The following is an 18,756-nucleotide window of genomic DNA, read 5'->3' on the forward strand; positions in this document are numbered from 1 at the left end:
GGTGTCTTGCGTAGAACTCGGCCAGGAGGGCCGGGTCCAGGATGAAGCTCCTCTTCACCCAGGAGCGTTCTTCAGGTCCATACCCCTCCCAGTCCACCAGGTATTGGAACCCCTGGCCCTTACGACAGACGTCCAGGAGCCTGCGGACCGTCCAAGCAGGCTCCCCGTTGATGAGCCGGGCAGGAGGCGGCGTAGGTCCAGGTGCACAGAGGGGCGAGGTGCGGTATGGCTTGATGCGGGACACGTGGAATACAGGGTGGATCCGCAGTGAAGCCGGGAGTCGGAGCTTCACTGCGGCCGGGTTGATGATCTTGAGGATTTGAAATGGTCCAATGTATCTGTCTCACCGCCGCAACCTTAGCCGGATCAGGGGCGACGGAGTTGGAGGAGATGATGAACCCCAGGAAGGACAAAGAAGTGCGGTGGAACTCACACTTCTTGCCCTTCACAAACAGCCGGTTCTCCAACAACCGCTGTAGGACCTGACGTACATGCTGGACATGGGTCTCAGGGTCCGGGGAAAAGATGAGTATATTGTCCAGATATACGAAGACGAACCGATGCAGGAAGTCCCGCAAGACGTCATTTACCAAAGCTTGGAACGTCGCGGGGGCGTTAGTGAGACCGAACGGCATGACCAGGTACTCAAAATGACCTAACGGGGTGTTGAATGCCGTCTTCCATTCGTCTCCCTTCCGGATCCTAACCAGGTGGTACGCGTTTCTAAGATACAATTTCGTAAAGATTTGGGCTCCATGCAGGGGCGTGAACACTGAATCCAACAGAGGTAACGGGTATCGGTTGCGAACCGTGATCTCGTTCAGCCCTCTGTAATCAATGCATGGACGGAGTCCGCCGTCTTTTTTACCCACAAAAAAGAAACCAGCACCCATCGGGGAGGTGGAGTTCCGGATCAGCCCGGCAGCTAAGGAGTCCCGGATGTAGGTCTCCATTGATTCGCGTTCCGGACGTGAGAGGTTGTACAACCTACTGGACGGGTACTCAGCGCCCGGGACCAAATCGATGGCGCAATCATACGGTCGGTGCGGAGGAAGAGTGAGCGCCAGATCTTTGCTGAAAACGTCAGCAAGATCATGGTACTCCTTTGGCACCGCCGATAGATTGGGGGGAACTTTGACCTCCTCATTAGCCGTAGTGCCGGGAGGAACCGAGGATCCTAAACACTCCCGGTGGCAGGTTTCGCTCCACTGCGTGACAACCCCGGACGGCCAATCTATCCGGGGATTGTTCTTCACCATCCATGGAAAGCTGTCACTTCTTCTGGGTCTGGCACACTCTCGTGCTTGGAGCCCGCACTCCAAGCAGGGCGCCCTCTGGTGGTGGTGGGCCAGCAGTACCTCCTCTTCAGCGGCCCACATAACACAGAAGAGCTTCTTAAAGAAGAAGTTACAGGTCTGTGAGAGACAGAAATTTTGCTTGTCTGTGGGTCACCAAATACTTATTTTCCACCATAATTTACAATAAATTCTTTAAAAATCCTACAATGTGATTTTCTGGATTTTTTTTTTTTTTTTCCTCATTTTGGCTCTCACAGTTGAAGTGTACCTATGATGAAAATTACAGACCTCTCTCATCTTTCTAAATAGGAGAACTTGCCCAATCAGGGACTGACTAAATACTTTTTACCCCACTGTACATCTGATAGGTATACAACAAATCAACCAAAATTGTATTTGTGTGTCTGAGCACGTCTGCGCTTTTCCAAAAATGCCTTCTAGCCCAGAGTCATTTTGTGTTTTCAGACCTGCTTTTTCCTGTTTAGATTCAAGGGAGTTAATGTTACCTCCAGTGGTAATTTAAAGCCTTCAGTTCAGCCGACTGGCATTTGTCAGGAGGAATCTGGAGCACATCAAGTGAACAAGTCTGTGAGTGTGTGAACTCCACACAACAGTAGCTGTATTTCTGTCATTTGTCTGTCACTTTGAGAGTACAAGAGATTGTTTGTCTGAAGTTATGTTAAAAACTTTCTTATTTCCACATCTGCAGGATCAAATGCTCACTGGTCCTCCTGAGTGAGATCCAACAACCTGAGTTTTGACCAGCTGGCTGGAATCCTTTATGTTGTTTTATCTTTTTACAAATCGACCGATGATGAAAAAACAGGTGATGCTTCCAGAGCGCCAGAGAGTGCGTCGGCTCCATCAGGATGATGCTCTGCAAAGGTAAAACCGTCAGTTAAAGACTGTCTGCTCATGTTCTCACAGTGACGCTCTTTATTAAGGCTGGGAAGACTAACTAAACTCATTAACCAACTAGTTAGTACCATGAGGCCTAGTCGTAGACTAGTGTACTCATCACAGCTCCTTTTAACACTACCTTGATCACCAAATCTAAGCATTAAAACTCCAAATAGATGTTATTAAAGAAGTATAACTACAGACAGAAAAAATGGTATTGATACAGTTGAAACAATGTTTGTGGTACTACTGGACATCAGCACAAGATAGTTATTCTAAACCCTTAAATAAAGGAAATACTGACTTTCTTCCTGCTTGATCTCTGTCCTGGGCAGCATGTCTGTGTTTGTGGTAGCTGTGTTAAAAAACAAAAAACTGCTGAAATTTTATTAACCTTAATTCTCCAGTTCCTTGATTCCTCAGAACAGTGTTGGAGAGATCTTGATTCTTGGAAATCGGCAATGAGTGGGAATGCATATATTAAATCATCTCTGTCACTCGGTTATTATGCTGTTTTTGTTCATGACATATCAATAATTTGCAGGAAAATCCTACTATCTAAATCACTTAAGCAGTTGACTAGAAGAAGCTTGTTGACTCGTCGGCACTCGCTAGTCGACTGTTAGGAGTGATCATATACCAACTCTACTCTTATGGTCTGTTCTCGGTGTTTTTTGTTTTTAATTCAATATGATATCAACATTAAACTTTTATGTTGCAGACAAACTGGGATAAATGATTCGAGAGCGGGTGAGTTCAAATCAATAAATCCCTACAGAGACTCAGGGGAGACTCGCGGTAAGGCTCCACTGGGTCAGCTGAGTATGATCCTTTCTGATTCTGTTTCATCGTCTTTTTGTGGTTTCAGTTTCCAGTGTGGATACTGTAAGTGCTTGTTAAGCAAAGAAACATGCGCCACGCCTTGTCGGCTGTGAAACACGAGAGTGTGGTTTTCTATTGGGCACAAGGAAGAGAAAGGAGATCTGGAAATGAAACTGCTGATTCAATCTGGGTCATGTCAGATCTGTTACACAGTCAGTTTTGTAGTGTTAAATTAACACTGCAGTTTCCACCTGGCTGTCTCTCACTGTTTCTGGAAAAATTTGATTCAGCGTTGCTCCAATCATTCAGACATTTTCCTCGCAATGAAAATCCAACGAGGGGGGAGGACCAGTGCTCACTCAAAGCCTACTCACAGGCGAATGACGCAACCGACAGGCGTGAAAAAAATCACGCATGCGCACGAAGTTTCAAGGTTGGCTCATGCAAGCACACCTGATTCAAATCCATAAGGTTTTTGAAAAAATAAAAAGGTCTGATACTTTTTGGACAGACCTCGTATGTCCCATTCAAATTAGTGTGAAATCAACTTGATCAGTGTTAAATCAACTCAACCAAGTCAAGTCAACCACTCCATGAAAAAATAATGGCCTCTTAAAGAAGCATAAATTATTCATAAAATATGTAAATAAGAAACAGATAATGCCAAGGATTAAAATTGTTGGGAAAGTGTAGTGACACGGACCCACAACAGGGGGCGTAAATGAACGGACAATAGAAGGAGTTAAATTTGAACACTTTACTGTTGTGAATGCCACAACCACACACAGCAGATTATAGAATAAATACAAAGTCAATGGATAAAGGTGTCGTGTGGGCAGGCTCGACGATAGGAGACGCCCGTCTAGAGAAGAACCGGAACCACACGATTTCCTCCGCCACCGAACCCGAAGGATACTGGAGCCGCCAGGTCCCGAGTCCCCCAGGTGGCCACCGTCTCCGCGTGTCGGATCTGGTACTGCTGGCGAAGAGCAAAGACAGTCAAGTGTGGGTGTGTGTACACCCAGTAACAACAACGGTGGGAATTCCACCTCCACCGCTAACACACTCGTGCAGCTCCTGTCTCAAACACTTATCTGACGGAAAGCAGAGCGAAGCAGTCGCGGCCCACGCCGGTCCTCCGGGGAGACAGCTGCAACAATGTATCTACTGGAATCAATATTGGAATATTCAGGCTGAGAGTATTACCTCCGTAGGAGAACGATATCTCGGCGACGTGGTGGACGTGTCATCCTGCTTTTATCCGGGGTGAAGTGCAGATGATCGGTGACAGCTGTCATAGTTGATGAGTGACAGCTGTCACCTCGGCTGTTCCTGTGAGGCGGCAGCGCCCTCTCGTGCCTGAAGCCCGCACTTCAGGCAGGGCGCCCTCTGGTGGTGGGCCAGCAGCACCTCCTCTTCTGGCGGCCCACACAACAAAAATTTAAACTTCAGTATCGTTTTTTTTCTTTCATGTTAAATGTTCACCACTGGTTAGATTCCTGAATAATTAGTGTGAACACAGATGCAAAACTATCACTCCAGCTTGACTTCCAAAGGGTGATTAAGGAGCAAACATGATACAAGGATCAGTTTATGTGTGTTCAGTTTGAAATCGGGCAAAGAGTATTTTTTTTATGCATCTCATATCTTACTGGAGCCCTAATGTTTCTTGCATGTCTTTACATTTCTACTATCTTGTTTTAAATTATGTCATCTGTCCACTGAGACAGAAAGCTGTCCAGTAATAAGTGGGGAGGTATTGGTTGTTTGTTTTTCTGGTGCACGTTGCCGACAGGTGGCAGCTTGAACTTCCACAATGGTCTGAAATCAGCCAAACTACCAGCTGTAAGAAGCGACCCACAACTCCAAAGTCTGAGAACAATACATATCCCCAAAACTGTGACTACTGCCACCTCTTTAAAAGTAAGCCATTGTTATATTTTGACATCATGATTGTGATTTTTTTTTTTTTGACATTTTGTGAACATTTGTTTTCAAATTCAGAAGATATTGAGCACAATTTTCAGAAATGAGTCAAAGCAAACAAGTCCTAGGGCTTCGTTTATTCACTGTTTGTATGCACAGACTTGTTTGTATGATGGTGTTTTAGGGCCGCACTGAGTTGTTTTTTAAGACTTCGAGAATAAAGTCACAATATTACGAGAAAAAAGTTGGAATTTTATGAGGAAAAACTCGTAATTTATGAGAAAAAACTTGTAATATTATGAGAATAAAGTCATAATATTATGAGAATAAAGTTGGAATTTTATGAGAAAAAACATAATTTTATGAGGGGAAAAACCTTGTAATATTATAAGAATAAAGTTGTAAATTTATGAGAAAAAAGTTGTCATAAGGCTTTAGTTAATTGTATGAGTGCATATGCCATGTGGTGTTGGGGCCTCTGCAAGTGTACTGCAGACGTAAGAGACACCATGTCCACCTGTAGGTCCACTCCTTCTGGATCCAAAATCTTGATGACCAATCTGATTGTTTCTTGAGAAACTACAAAACCCCTTTGAATAGCCAGTTGATGCATCCAGCGACAACTCTGCAGACTGCCAGTTCCAGGCATCTCTTCCTCCACAAAAGAGGCGATTTCCTCCAAGTCCGTGTTTCCTTGCATTTTCTATTCAAAGTTCTGATAGTAATGATAATGTGCTGTAGATGGGCCAAAAGATTAAGTATTTGCTTATTTGTAAAACCTATACTGAAGTACAACTTCGCAAAGTGCTCCACAGATCTCATTTTGAGGTGCAGTTTTTCTCTCATATTATTATGTCTTTATTGTCATAAAATTACAAGTTTATTCTCATAATATGAGTTTTTCTCATAAAAATGACATTATTCTTGTAATATTACAAGTTTTTCTTATAAAATTCTGACTTTATTGTAAGTTATTATAAAATTCTGAGTTTTTTTCTCATAAATTAAGACTTTATTCTTCAACTTCAACTTCAACTTTTTTTTTATATAGCGCCAAATCACAACAAACAGTTGCCCCAAGGCGCTCCACACTGTAAGGCAAGGCCATACAACAATTATGAAAAACCCCAACGGTCAAAACGACCCCCTATGAGCAAGCACTTGGCTACAGTGGGAAGGAAAAACTCCCTTTTAACAGGAAGAAACCTCCAGCAGAACCAGGCTCAGGGAGGGGCAGTCTTCTGCTGAGACTGGTTGGGGCTGAGGGAAAGAACCAGGAAAAAGACATGCTGTGGAGGGGGGCAGAGATCGATCACTAATGATTAAATGCAGAGTGATGCATACGGAGCAAAAAGAGAAAGAAACAGTGCATCATGGGAACCCCCCCACAGTCTACGTCTAAAGCAGCATAACCAAGGGATGGTCCAGGGTCACCTGATCCAGCCCTAACTATAAGCCTTAGCGAAAAGGAAAGTTTTAAGCCTAATCTTAAAAGTAGAGAGGGTATCTGTCTGCCTGATCTGAATTGGGAGCTGGTTCCACAGGAGAGGAGCCTGAAAGCTGAAGGCTCTGCCTCCCATTCTACTCTTACAAACCCTAGGAACTACAAGTAAGCCTGCAGTCTGACAGCGAAGCGCTCTAATGGGGTAATATGGTACTACGAGGTCCCTAAGATAAGATGGGACCTGATTATTCAAAACCTTATAAGTAAGAAGAAGAATTTTAAATTCTATTCTAGAACCAACAGGTTATTCTCATAATATTATGACTTTATTCTCTAAAAAAAAACTCAATGTGGCCCTAAAATGCCATCATATGTTTGCATACAGACATTTCTTTGCAAAGTATGGAATTCACCAGCTGACAGTGGAGGAGAAGTATCTGAGTCTGGAAGTACTGCATGCGCTCATTCTGCTCAGCAGATTCAGGCTTTTGTGGCCAAACACAACACTCATGTGATTCATGAGAATCCATGCTGTTTCTCACACACACACACACACACACTTCTCCCAGCAGTTCTGCCATTGATAGAAGCATTTCTGGAAGTCCGCTTTGGAATGGTGTCCAGCTGTGCTGTCGCATTCCGCACAAATCTTTCTCTGGACTCAAATCAAGTCCCTTATAGTGATATTTTGAACAGCCAAAAATCAGAGAAAGTCTGAAGGAATAACAGGAGTGATTGTTTGGGCAGAAAAGCCTGAATAAGCTCTCTGCATGCCAAAATCCTCCGTCAAAATCCCTGCCTGAAGTCATTCTGTCATGAAAGTGTTGGGAAAGTGAATGCACGGACCCACGTTAGGGGGCGTAAATGAGCGGTCAATAGGAGTTCAAATAAATAACAATTTATTATGCAAAAGTGCAAACAGGTTACGAATATGCTGAGTCCAATTAATAACAAAATGGTGACACGTGGGCAGGCCCGAAGGTAGGAGACGCCTATCCAGAGAAGAGCCAGAACCCACAAAGTCCCACCGCCAGCCGGAGGCCTGCAATACACCAGAGCCACCAAGTCCTGGTACCCCAGGTGGCCACCGCTCGAGGCTGTCGGACCGGTACTGCTGGCAGGAGCAAAAACAGATTAGGTGGGTGTGTGTACACCCAGCAAACAGTCAGCAAAACTCAGTAATCCTCCTGAAGGAATAAATCCAAATACTCCCAGAGTGCAGAGGAAAACTGGAAAACGTGCAGTGTCAGTTGTTATACTTAGCAAGTAAGAAGTGAGGAGTGGAGACGCCAACTCCTCCAAACTTCCCACAAACCCAGCTACAAGCTGCAAGTATATAAATCACAACTGCAAAGACTTCAGTAGCAATGAATGTGCGTACGGCACAAAACGGCTGAGTATGTTTACCTGTGTGGTAAGCTGATAACTCGGCAGAGTTATGGTGTCCTTCCCAGGCTTTTATGGGTGATGATAATGAAGATGACAAACAGCTGACAGCCAACAGAGCGCACCTGGTGGTGCCCAAGGAGGCCAACAGGCCCGTGCGCCCTCTAAGGGCCAAAAGGTGCCAGCGTGGCAGGGCGCCATCTGGTGGTGGGCCAGCAGTACCTCCTCTTCAGCAGCCCACATAACAGAAAACCTTTTATTTTCATCTGATTCCTCAATACTAGAGCGCTGCACATCTAGCACATTACATCTTAGAGGGCTTGATAGTACATGTTTATTTCATGCTGTGCCTAAAACACATCCATGATTAATGAAGAGGATAAATCCAAACCCTTTGTATCTGTAGCTGCACTCTCTCTCTCATTTGCGTTGTGTTGTGACTGAATCGCCCCACTCACTCTCCTCGGGACTCAAACTCCAGCATGGGAGACAGACACTCTGACCAGTCAGCTAAAACCCAGGCTCTTCCCCAACTGTCTTTTTTTTGGGGTGAATTTAAACTGCAACTGAAATAGGAAAAAAAATAAACACTTGCTCATCCATACAAAGCTTACTGGAACAGCTGGATCAGAGTTCGGTTCACTGCAGGTCCAGTGAACAATTAGATCATTTTTCCACTTAGAGAATGAAACAGGAAGAACCTGTGCTGCCCTAGGGGCCTTTATTCAAATATTACTTTGGGTTAAAAAAAAAAAAGAAAAAAAAAATGAAAACCCAGTTCCATGTGCAGTCTTGGAGTAGACCGTGGGTCATGCACTCCTGTGAATATCACTTATTCACAGACAAATAACAGTTGACAGATAATTCATTTGGTCATTTTGGTCAGTCAACTTTGACATAACAGTTACCTCGAATGCTCAAGCTAAAAAAAAATTTAATCATTAATTATAAAAGTAAATAAAAGGTCTAAATAGAACAGACTGAAGCATGTTTTTATTCAGACTGTGATTCCCAGCAGTAACATTTGACCTCTAACTGTCAGCACACAGAGCTCACGCCTGCTCAGAGGGAGTATCTGTGCACCATCGCAGCCACATACAGCACTGCACACGTGCGTGACCTCATCAGCCAGCACTATATGAACGTGCTGCACGGGTGCATACGAACAGGTGAGGAATCACACTTGGCGAAGTTTTGTACATCATATATGGTTACAGTGCATCGGGAAAATATTCACAGCGCTTCACTTTTCTCACATTTTGTTATGTTACAGCCTTATTCCAATATTCCAAAATGGAGTAAATTCATTTTTTTCCCTTAAAAATTCTACTCACAACACCCCATAATGACAAAATGAAAAGGTCTTTTTTTTTTTTTTGCAAATTTATTAAAAATAAAAAAGATATTAAATGTACATAAGTGTTCACAGCCTTTGCTCAATACTTTGTTGATGCAACTTTGGCAGCAGTTGCAGCCTCAAGTCTTCTTGAATATGATGCCACAAGCTTAGTGCACCTATCTTTGGGAATTTTGTCTATTCCTCTTTGCAGCACCTCTCAAGTGCCATCAGGTTGGTTGGGGAGCGTTGGTGCACAGCCATTTTCAGATCTCTCCAGAGATGTTCAATCAGATTCAGGTCTGGGCTCCGGCTGGGCCACTGAAGGACATTCACAGAGTTGTTCTGAAGCCACTCCTTCAATATCTTGGCTGTGTGCTTAGGGTCATTGTTCTGCTGAAAGATGAACCGTTCAACCAGTCTGAGGTCAAGAGCGCTCTGGAGCAGGTTTTCATCCAGGATGTCTCTGTACAGTGCTGCATTCTTCTTTTCCTCAATCCTGACTATTGTTGGGTATCAAGAACCAGTTCTTTTCGGGTATCGTTAAGAAATGATTTGATCCACCGACATGAATAGCCTTTTTGCTTAACGATTCCTTTCTCGGTCCTTCAGAGCGGCCGTTGTTTTGGGGGGTGTTTGTCGGGAAAATGATCATGTCTCTACTTTGATTACAAAACCCCTGCAGGGTCTGTAATCAACCGTTTCTGCAGCGCGGCTCTTCTTTGAAGCTTGAAGCAATGAAACATTGATCCACCGGCTGCTTTGTTGGTTCTTTGTTTTATTTCACTTTATCTTAATTTTTCCCTGCTAAAACCCCAAAGAGCATATGTCTGAGTAATATTTACCTTTTTTTTATGTTAAACCAACCTGTTATGGCCTTCCGAAACAGTTGATGTATTTTATAACTTAAAAACGGGGCTGATGCTAACTCATTAGCATGTCTATGGCATTTTCAGTGTTAAAGTTGGCATTAAGCTGTTCGCATCTCAATACATTTGTGTGCATTTGTTTTCTGTATAATAATTAATGGCTCAGCATTTGTTGTTGTAAAAGAGTCAAATGTATTACAAATATTTTTTAATATTAATAGTAATATTAGTAAAATAGTAATATTTTTTTAATTTATTTTTGTTTATATATTAATAATAATAACAACAACAATAATAGTAATAATAACTAATAATGCTACAATACAATTTTAGAGAAAGAGACAAAATAACCTGATTTAAAAAAACACAACAGAAAACATAAAACCAACTAACAATGAACATAAAGAAAGAAAGAAAGAAAGCAAGAACTGTTTCCTGTGAACACCTAGTGACTCTTACACCTCCACTTCATCCCTGTTTTATTTAGATTTAATGACAATTCGTTTTGGTCAAACCATATTTTCAATTTGTTAATTTTGTTGGTGATTTCCTCCAGAACTATCTGCCAAGCTACAAAACTGCTGCATCCTAGTAAGAGCAGAATACTACTGGAATGAATTTGAATAAGGAAAGTTGTGTTTTTTCTCACAAAAATGGATGCTGCACTCACTCCAGTTTATTGTCTGGAACAGTCCCAGATTGCATTTCAGAGCTTCTAGAATTCAAACATTTTTGTGCGGGTGGTGTTGGGGGGTAATTTTAGGTTACAGCTTTTTTTGTTTTTCACCACTTTCATCCCTGAATATGTCAATCATGAGTCACTTTTGTGCTGATTAAAGTCACTAACTGGGACTCCTGTCTTGTTGCGATAAAAGAAACGAGAATCGTCCTCCGTTCTGTTCACACAGCCCCAAACGCTGTGCAGCTCTCTGCCAAATCAGGTTGGAACAATAGAGTCCAGTCGGAATTAATAACTTCAAAGCAAAACGCTGTTTAAATCAATTGACACGTCTTTCCAAATATTGTAATACCAACAAACAAATTGATCAAAAGGTTTTGTTTTTTGTTGTTTTTTTCATACGAAAATGAGACGTCCTGCGCTGACGTGCAGCAGCCGGCTGAGCTCACCTCAGAGGTATGGAGTGACATTCATGCCAAAATGTCTGAAATGAAATGCTTTTGACAAAAACTACAGATTTTGTTTTTTTTTATTTATGTCCAGAGTTTAAGGATCCAGTGACCAATTTCATATTTATTTACTTTAAACTCAATAAAATGTTGTTGACATAGAAAACCTGTAAAACCTACTTTTAGTACACAGAAAATTCACAAGAGGTAGCGATAAGGGAATCGATAAGGATAAGCAGAATCGATAATGGCATCAGTATCGATAAAATCTTATCAATACCCACCCCTAATCCTGACTAGTCTTACGGTTCCTGCTGCTGAAAAACATCCCCACAGCATGATGCTGCCACCATCATGCTTCACTGTACGGATGGTGCCTGCTTTCCTTCAAACATGACACCTGGCATTCATGTGAAAGAGTTCAATCTTTGTCTCATCAGACGAGAGAATTTTGTTTTTCATGGTCTGAGAGTCCTTCAGGTGCCTTTTGGCAAACTCCAGGTGGGCTGCCATGTGCCTTTTATTAAGGAGTGGCTACTGTCTGGCCACTCTACCATACAGGCCTGATTGGTGGATTGCAGTAGAGATGGTTGTCCTTCTGGAAGGTTCTCCTCTCTCCACAGAGGAATGCTGGAGCTCTGACAGAGTGACCATTGGGTTCTTGGTCACCTCCCTGACTAAGGCCCTTCTCCTGATCGCTCAGTTTCGACGGGTGACCAGCTCTAGGAAGAGTCCTGGTGGATCTGAACTTCTTCCATTTACGGATGATGGAGGACACTGTGCTCACTGGGACCTTCAAAGCAGCAGAAATGTTTCTGTACTTTTCCCCAGATTTCTGTCTCAAGACAATCTTGTCTCAGAGGTCTACAGACAATTCCTTTGACTTCATGCTTGGTTTGTGTTCTGACATGCACTGTCAACTGTGGGACCTTATATGTAGACAGATGTGTGTCTCCAAATCATGTCCAATCAACTGAATTTACCCCAGGTGGACTCCATTTAAGCTAGAGAAACATCTCAAGGATGATCAGTGGAAATAGGATGCACCTGAGCTCGGTTTTGAGCTTCATGGTAAAGGCTGTGAATACTTAAGTGATTGCTTGGTGGGGTTTTTTTTAGTTGTTTTATAAATTTGCAAAAATGTCCAAAAAAACTTTTTCACATTGACATTATGGGTTATTGTGTGTAGAATTACACACACACACACACACACACACACATATATATATATATATATATATATATATATATATATATATATATATATATATATATATATTAGTGGCAACGATTTGATACACACTACCAGCGATATGATACATGTAGCGATACTGACAATACGATGCGATACGATTCACCCCTGTTCCCGATTCGATGCGATTTGATGTGTATTTGATAGCAATTAAATTCCTCACAATGCGATACGATGCGATTTGGTGCAATACGAGTAATGATGGGTACTGATAAGATTTTATCAATATCAATGCCATTATCGATTCCGCTTATTGATCCAATTCTTTATGGATTCCTTATCAATATCTCTTGTGAATTTTCTGTATACTAAATGTAGGCTTTACAGGTTTTCTATGTCAACAACATTTTATTGAATCTTAAAGTAAATAAATATGAAATTGGTCACTGGATCCTTGATCTCTGGACCTAAATAAAAGTCAATAAAATCTGTACATGGTCACTGGATCCTTGATGTACATGATAGATCCTTAATCTCTGAACATAAATAGAAATAAACAAAATCTGTAGTTTTTGTCAAAAGCATTTTCTTTCAGATATTAATGGCACAAATGTAACTCCATAGCTTCTGACTGAGCTCTTCAGCCTGCTGCACTGCACATCAGGATGTAATTCATAAAAAACACAGGACATCTCATTTTGGGAAAAAAAAACACCGGTTTTGGTCGGTTGTAGTCTATTGTTTGTATTATAATGTATCAAAAGAGGCGTCATTTGATTTAAAACTGTGATTCACTCTAGAGTTATTAATTCATATTGAATTAGGAGACGTCAGGAAACTAATGTACCCATAATGCAATGCAGCATGTGTGTCTGAACACTAAAACCTTCAAAATTAGTGCATTACTTTAAAACTAAAACATACAGCTGATATTTTCACTTTGTAAAACAACAGACGTGATGTTAATTTCAATAACTTGTTTGTTAGTTTGTTTAAAATTATAACCATAAATCAAAACTGTCTGCCTGGGCAGGACTCCAGTGCAATAACCGGCAGGTCTGTATGGTGTGAAGAGAAGTTATCTTTTTTTTCCTTCCTCTCGCTTCCTTTCTCTCTAGTAGTCAGCTCTCTTCTGCCTATTGCCATTCATGGCTGTCTGTCTACTACAAAACATGTAACAGACAGGCACTAAAATCTTACAGACTTTACGAGTGTTTTTAACTGTTAAGCTTTATTCACTATGTTCACAAAAATGTTCGCGGTCTAAAATTTATTGGAATTAAATTTATCGGAAGCTAACTGGTCTTCTAATGGTTTTCAAAGTTATCTGAAAAGCTCATCCGCTAATGAAAGCGTTAGCTTCAAAAATTAACAATTAGTGGATTAGTGGAACTGTGCCTATACATACATATATATATATATATTATATATACACACACACACACACACAAAGTGCAAGTTGCATTTGATGTTTATGACAATTCATTACTTACTTAGAAAATATTACTGTATATCGCATAAAATTGAATTTGTTAATAGCAACATAAAATGATGAAATATATCAAATACAAAGTAGACCAATTACAACATCATAAAGCAAGGTTAAGTGACAAATCAAAATAAAAAATGTGAAAAAGCTGTTTTGGTTTCCTCTTACATCCTGTATGAATTGGTTTGTAAATTCCATTATTAATTTGTTCTTTAAACTTGCACATCAATACATCCATCCATCCATCTTCTACCGCTTAGTCCAATTAAGGGTCGCAGGGGGCTGGAGCCTATCCCAGCAGTCATAGAGCGCGAGGCGGGGTACACCCAGGACAGGACGCCAGTCTGTCGCAGGGCCACAAATAGACAAACAAACACAGACACACCCACACACAGACAATTTTAAAGATTCCAATCCACCTAACCCGCATGTCTTTGGATGTGGGAGGAAACCGGAGCACCCGGAGGAAACCCACACAAACACGGGGAGAACATGCAAACTCCACACAGAAAGGCCACGGGAATTGAACCCATGACCTTCTCGCTGTGAGGCAACAGTGCTAACCACTAAGCCACCGTGCTGCCCCACATCAATACATTTGTATATTATTTATTTGAGTAGTAATCCATCTGTTTTATAAATGAATAAATTTTATGTTTTTATTTGATCTTCTTATTGATGGATTGTTGTATTTCTGGAAAGTTTTATTGAATACACTTTTAAAAAAATCATACACTGTTCTGCGTTATTTGAAATAATGCCTTGTGTTTTTGGTGTGCCAGTTTGACTAAATATTTTTGCTAAGGGATTACTTTCAGAATGATTCATTTTCTTTGAGTTTTATGCTGGGAAGCGAAATAAATTTCTGCAGGTCACAAGACACTTTAAGCTCAGCAAAGATTTTCCCACCATGTGTATCTGGGCTGTTTGCAGACTACATCCCAGAAAAAAGCCACTTTGCAGTCACTCCTACGACCTCACCAGAAAATGGTAAATGTGATGAACACCAGTCAAGCCTCACTTCCAGGAGAAAACAGAAATGGAAGACAGCCACCAACCAGAGGAAGACTGAGAAATCTTTTCTCCCAAAAATCCCAAACAGGCAAAACAGGTGGGACGGACAGCATACATTCATATCACTGCAGGATATGGGATAGGATGGGATATTCTCACTGTAATTATGTCTTATACAACGCTTTAACCACGAGACCATCACGTCCCAATTATGGTACAAATTTCACATGTGGCTTTAGCCAGAGCCCCTACACGTTAAAACACCAGAATAACTCAGAAACAATCAATGCTATCATCTTGTAAATCTCCAAAAAAAAAAGGACATGTAAGGAGGATAAACTGAATTTACTGTTACTAATTTGCAGTATGGATAAAAAGCTTTGGCACTGTCCACACACACACACACACACATTCTATCCATTCTTGAATACTGGTTTTACTTTTTCTGTTATGTTTTTATCTTTCATCCCGTATTTGCCAGTGTTGCCAAAAATAAATAAATAAATAAATAGTCACCAGAAGTTACAATGGGCTCTCTGAAATGTCACTAAACGTTGCTTGATTACGTCTGCTTGTGATGTTCCAGCTATGATGATCATATTATTTCACCTACATTATCTAACCCATGGGCGGAATGACAATGTATCTGGTCAGATGTGCGTGCTGCTCCTCGCTCTGAGACGCATTGACTCACAGTGATACACGTGTTTTCATTTTGATTGTGCAATGTTCACATCTAGTTCACAAGATGTATGCATGCAACAGACATTGCACATAACAATATTTCCTTCATGCACCCCGAACAGGATCCAGTGGAGTCACAGGTATGGCTCACCCGCGGCACAATCGGGACATGCCGGTAGGATTTGACGTGCCTGACCATGGCGAATGTCTCTTGAGTGTGATCAGACTGTTTTGACAATGTGAGAATATTTAGAACGTAGTCAGATTGCGTTCAGACAGCACTTCGACTGTTTAATGTATTCCATTTTAACTGCGCCACAGTTGTTTTGAACATAGGCAAAACATTTGGGGCAGCCACACGACTGTGCCCGACTGCACTCAGAATCCTGTCCAATGACTGTGAATGCACTTTGACACTTCTTGAATGTGGGTCCACATTTCATTCAGCTAGGGGATTCGGGCTCATTCTGGCTCTAGTGTGAAGGGCGCATCCTGTTCTCTTGAATGTATTTTTGTTACCTCCACCAACAAAGTCGGGCGGAAGTTATTTTTTTCACCTGTTTGTTTGTTTGTCTGTTTGTGAACAGCCTGTAACTCACACTTTTTCATATATTATCATGAAATGTTTACAAAATATTCATATACTGATAGGCAAGAACTGATTAAATTTTCAAGGCCATAGGTCAAACTCAGGAAAATTTTGGAAATTTTAAAAATCCAGTGAAAAAATAGAAGTAATAATAATAAAATAACAACAATAATAGTGTGTATGATAACAATAACCTAAACAATTTACAACCCCAATTCCAATGAAGTTGGGACATTGTGTGAAATGTAAATAAAAACAAAATACAATGATTTTCAAATCCTCTTCAACCTATATTCAATTGAATACACCACAAAGACAAGATATTTAATGTTCAAACTAATAAACGTAATTGTTTTGTGCAAATATCTGCTTATTTTGAAATGGATGACTGCAACACGTTTCAAAAAAAAAAAAAAAAAACTGGGACAGTGGTATGCTTACCACTGTGTTACATTATCTTTCCTTCTAACAACACTCAATAAGCTTTTGGGAACTGAAGACACTAATTATGACTGTCATAATTGGGTATAAAAGGACAATCCCCAAAAGTCTCAGCTGTTCACAAGCAAAGATGGGGAGAGGATCACCACTTTGTGAACTGCATGAAAAAATAGTCCAACAGTTTAAGAACAATGTTTCTCAACGTTCAATTGCAAGGAATTTAGGGATTCCATCATCTACAGTCCATAATATAATGAGAATATGGAGAACTTTCTACAGGTAAGGAGCAAGGCCAAAAACCAACAATGAATGCCAGTGACCTTTGATCCCTCAGGTAGCACTGCATTAAAAACTGACACCATTGTGTAAAGGATCTTACTGCATGGGCTCAGGAACACTTCAGAAAACCATTGTCAGTTAACACAGTTTGTCGCTACATCTACAACTGCAAGTTAAAACTCTACCATGCGAAGCGAAAGCCATACATCAACAACATCCAGAAACGCCACCGCCTTCTCTGGGCCTGAGCTCATTTGAAATGGACAGATGCAAAGTGGAAAAGTGTGTTACCAGCACAAAGTTCAAAAGCCAGCATCTGTAATGGTATGGGGGTGTGTTAGTGCCGATGGCATGGACAACTTACACATATGTGATGCTGAAAGGTACATCCAGGTTTTGGAGCAACACATGCTGCCATCCAAGCAATGTCTTTTTCAGGGACGTCCCTGCTTATTTCACTAAGACAATGCCAAGACACATTCTGCACGTGTTACAACAGCGTGGCTTCGTATTAAAAGAGTGCGGGTACTAGACTGGCCTGCCTGCAGTCCAGACCTTTCACCCATTGAAAATGTGTGGTGCATTATGAAGCGCAAAATATGACAATGGAGACCTCGGACTGTGAACAACTGAAGTTGTACATCAAGGAAGAATGGGAGAGAATTCCACCAACAAAGCTTCAACAATTAGTGTCCTCAGTTCCCAAACACTTATTGAGTGTTGTTAGAAGGAAAGGTGATGTAACACAGTGGTAAACATACCACTGTCCCAGCTTTTTTGAAACGTGTTGCAGGCATCCATTTCAAAATGCGCAAATATTTGCACAAAAACAATAAAGTTTATCAGTTTGAACATTAAATATAGGTTGAAGAGGATTTGCAAATCTGTTTTCCATTTACATTTTACACAATGTCCCAACTTCACTGGAATTGGGTTGTACATTCAGAACTTACACCAACCCAGCAGGGGGCGGTAAATCATCTTAAAAGCTCACGTGCATGATTTTTATTTAGTAAGTTCAATGTAAGTACATAATGTAATTGTAAATATGTTAAAAATAAATTATGTCACAAGAAAGTGAAAACACTTATTTCCATTGTGGTCCATTTAAAAATCAAATGACAAAATAGAAGTAATAATAATAATAGTGTGTATATGATAACAAGAACCTAAACCATTTATAAATTCATTAAGATAGTAAATTAACATTAAAAAAAATTATGTAATTAACAGGAAATAAAAGGAATGAGTTCTTCCTCTGAAAACTGCTGATGTCAAAGGTTCTAAAAACACTCTGGAATCACACCATTCCATCTCATTATTAAAAATGTCAGCTACCTATTTTATAAACACTACCCAATGGATCCCCACAGGCAACACTTTAGTTACTGTTGATGGCATACAGTTTTTTCCTCAGTTGGAAGTAAGTATAATACAGACATAATGAATGTATCCGTATCTGGAAATAAGTATAATACAGATGTAATGAATGTATCTGGTCCTTGTCCAACATTGCAGACTTTCCACATCAGCAAAACATGAAATGAAGAGGAAACTTGCACCATCATCAGCCACAGTGAAAGGAAAAATACACAGAAGTAAGTCAATAATGTTCTTATTGGTATCTTCTAAATGTTTTAAATTTTTTAAATTTACTATAAATGTGTAGTCCTGTGGTTCTAAACTGTTGCACTCCTGCTGCACTCCACTCTTCAATAAATTGGTACAATTTTTACTTGTCTATTGGCAACATTGACAACACTGCTTTGTTCGTAAGTTGTTTGTGCGTTTTCCTCACAGGAGCTACAATCCAGGTGGTGTTAGAGAAGGATGAGGACAAAGAAGAGAATTCTCTGAGTAAACAAATGAGGTCACTTTCTTTGGGAGGATCTCATGAGGACGTCCTCTCAGATTGATGAGACTTCTGTTATCTCAGAAAAAAAAAAAAAATATATATAT

At 40.7% G+C, this 18,756-nt stretch overlaps 1 protein-coding gene across 2 annotated transcripts; it reads left to right on the plus strand.

Annotated features, from left to right (window-relative positions):
- Positions 1-1,861: 1,861 nt before the first annotated feature.
- LOC117532321 (protein FAM216A) lies at positions 1,862-18,732 on the plus strand. Of its 2 annotated transcripts, XM_034195639.1 has the most exons (8): positions 1,862-1,882; positions 2,008-2,183; positions 2,920-2,948; positions 4,816-4,943; positions 8,819-8,945; positions 14,724-14,901; positions 18,316-18,396; positions 18,596-18,732. In XM_034195639.1, the coding sequence occupies exons 2-8, from the start codon at positions 2,080-2,082 to the stop codon at positions 18,711-18,713; spliced, it is 765 nt and encodes a 254-aa protein (XP_034051530.1). In that variant the 5' UTR covers positions 1,862-1,882; positions 2,008-2,079; the 3' UTR covers positions 18,714-18,732. The 2 variants fall into 2 exon arrangements, with proteins under 2 accessions (XP_034051530.1, XP_034051531.1); XM_034195640.1 differs by lacking the exon at positions 1,862-1,882 and having other exon boundaries at positions 1,953-2,183; positions 18,316-18,399; positions 18,598-18,732.
- Positions 18,733-18,756: the final 24 nt, after the last annotated feature.

Source organism: Thalassophryne amazonica, chromosome 19, assembly GCF_902500255.1.
Source record: "Thalassophryne amazonica chromosome 19, fThaAma1.1, whole genome shotgun sequence".
Taxonomy (NCBI): Eukaryota; Metazoa; Chordata; class Actinopteri; order Batrachoidiformes; family Batrachoididae; genus Thalassophryne; species Thalassophryne amazonica.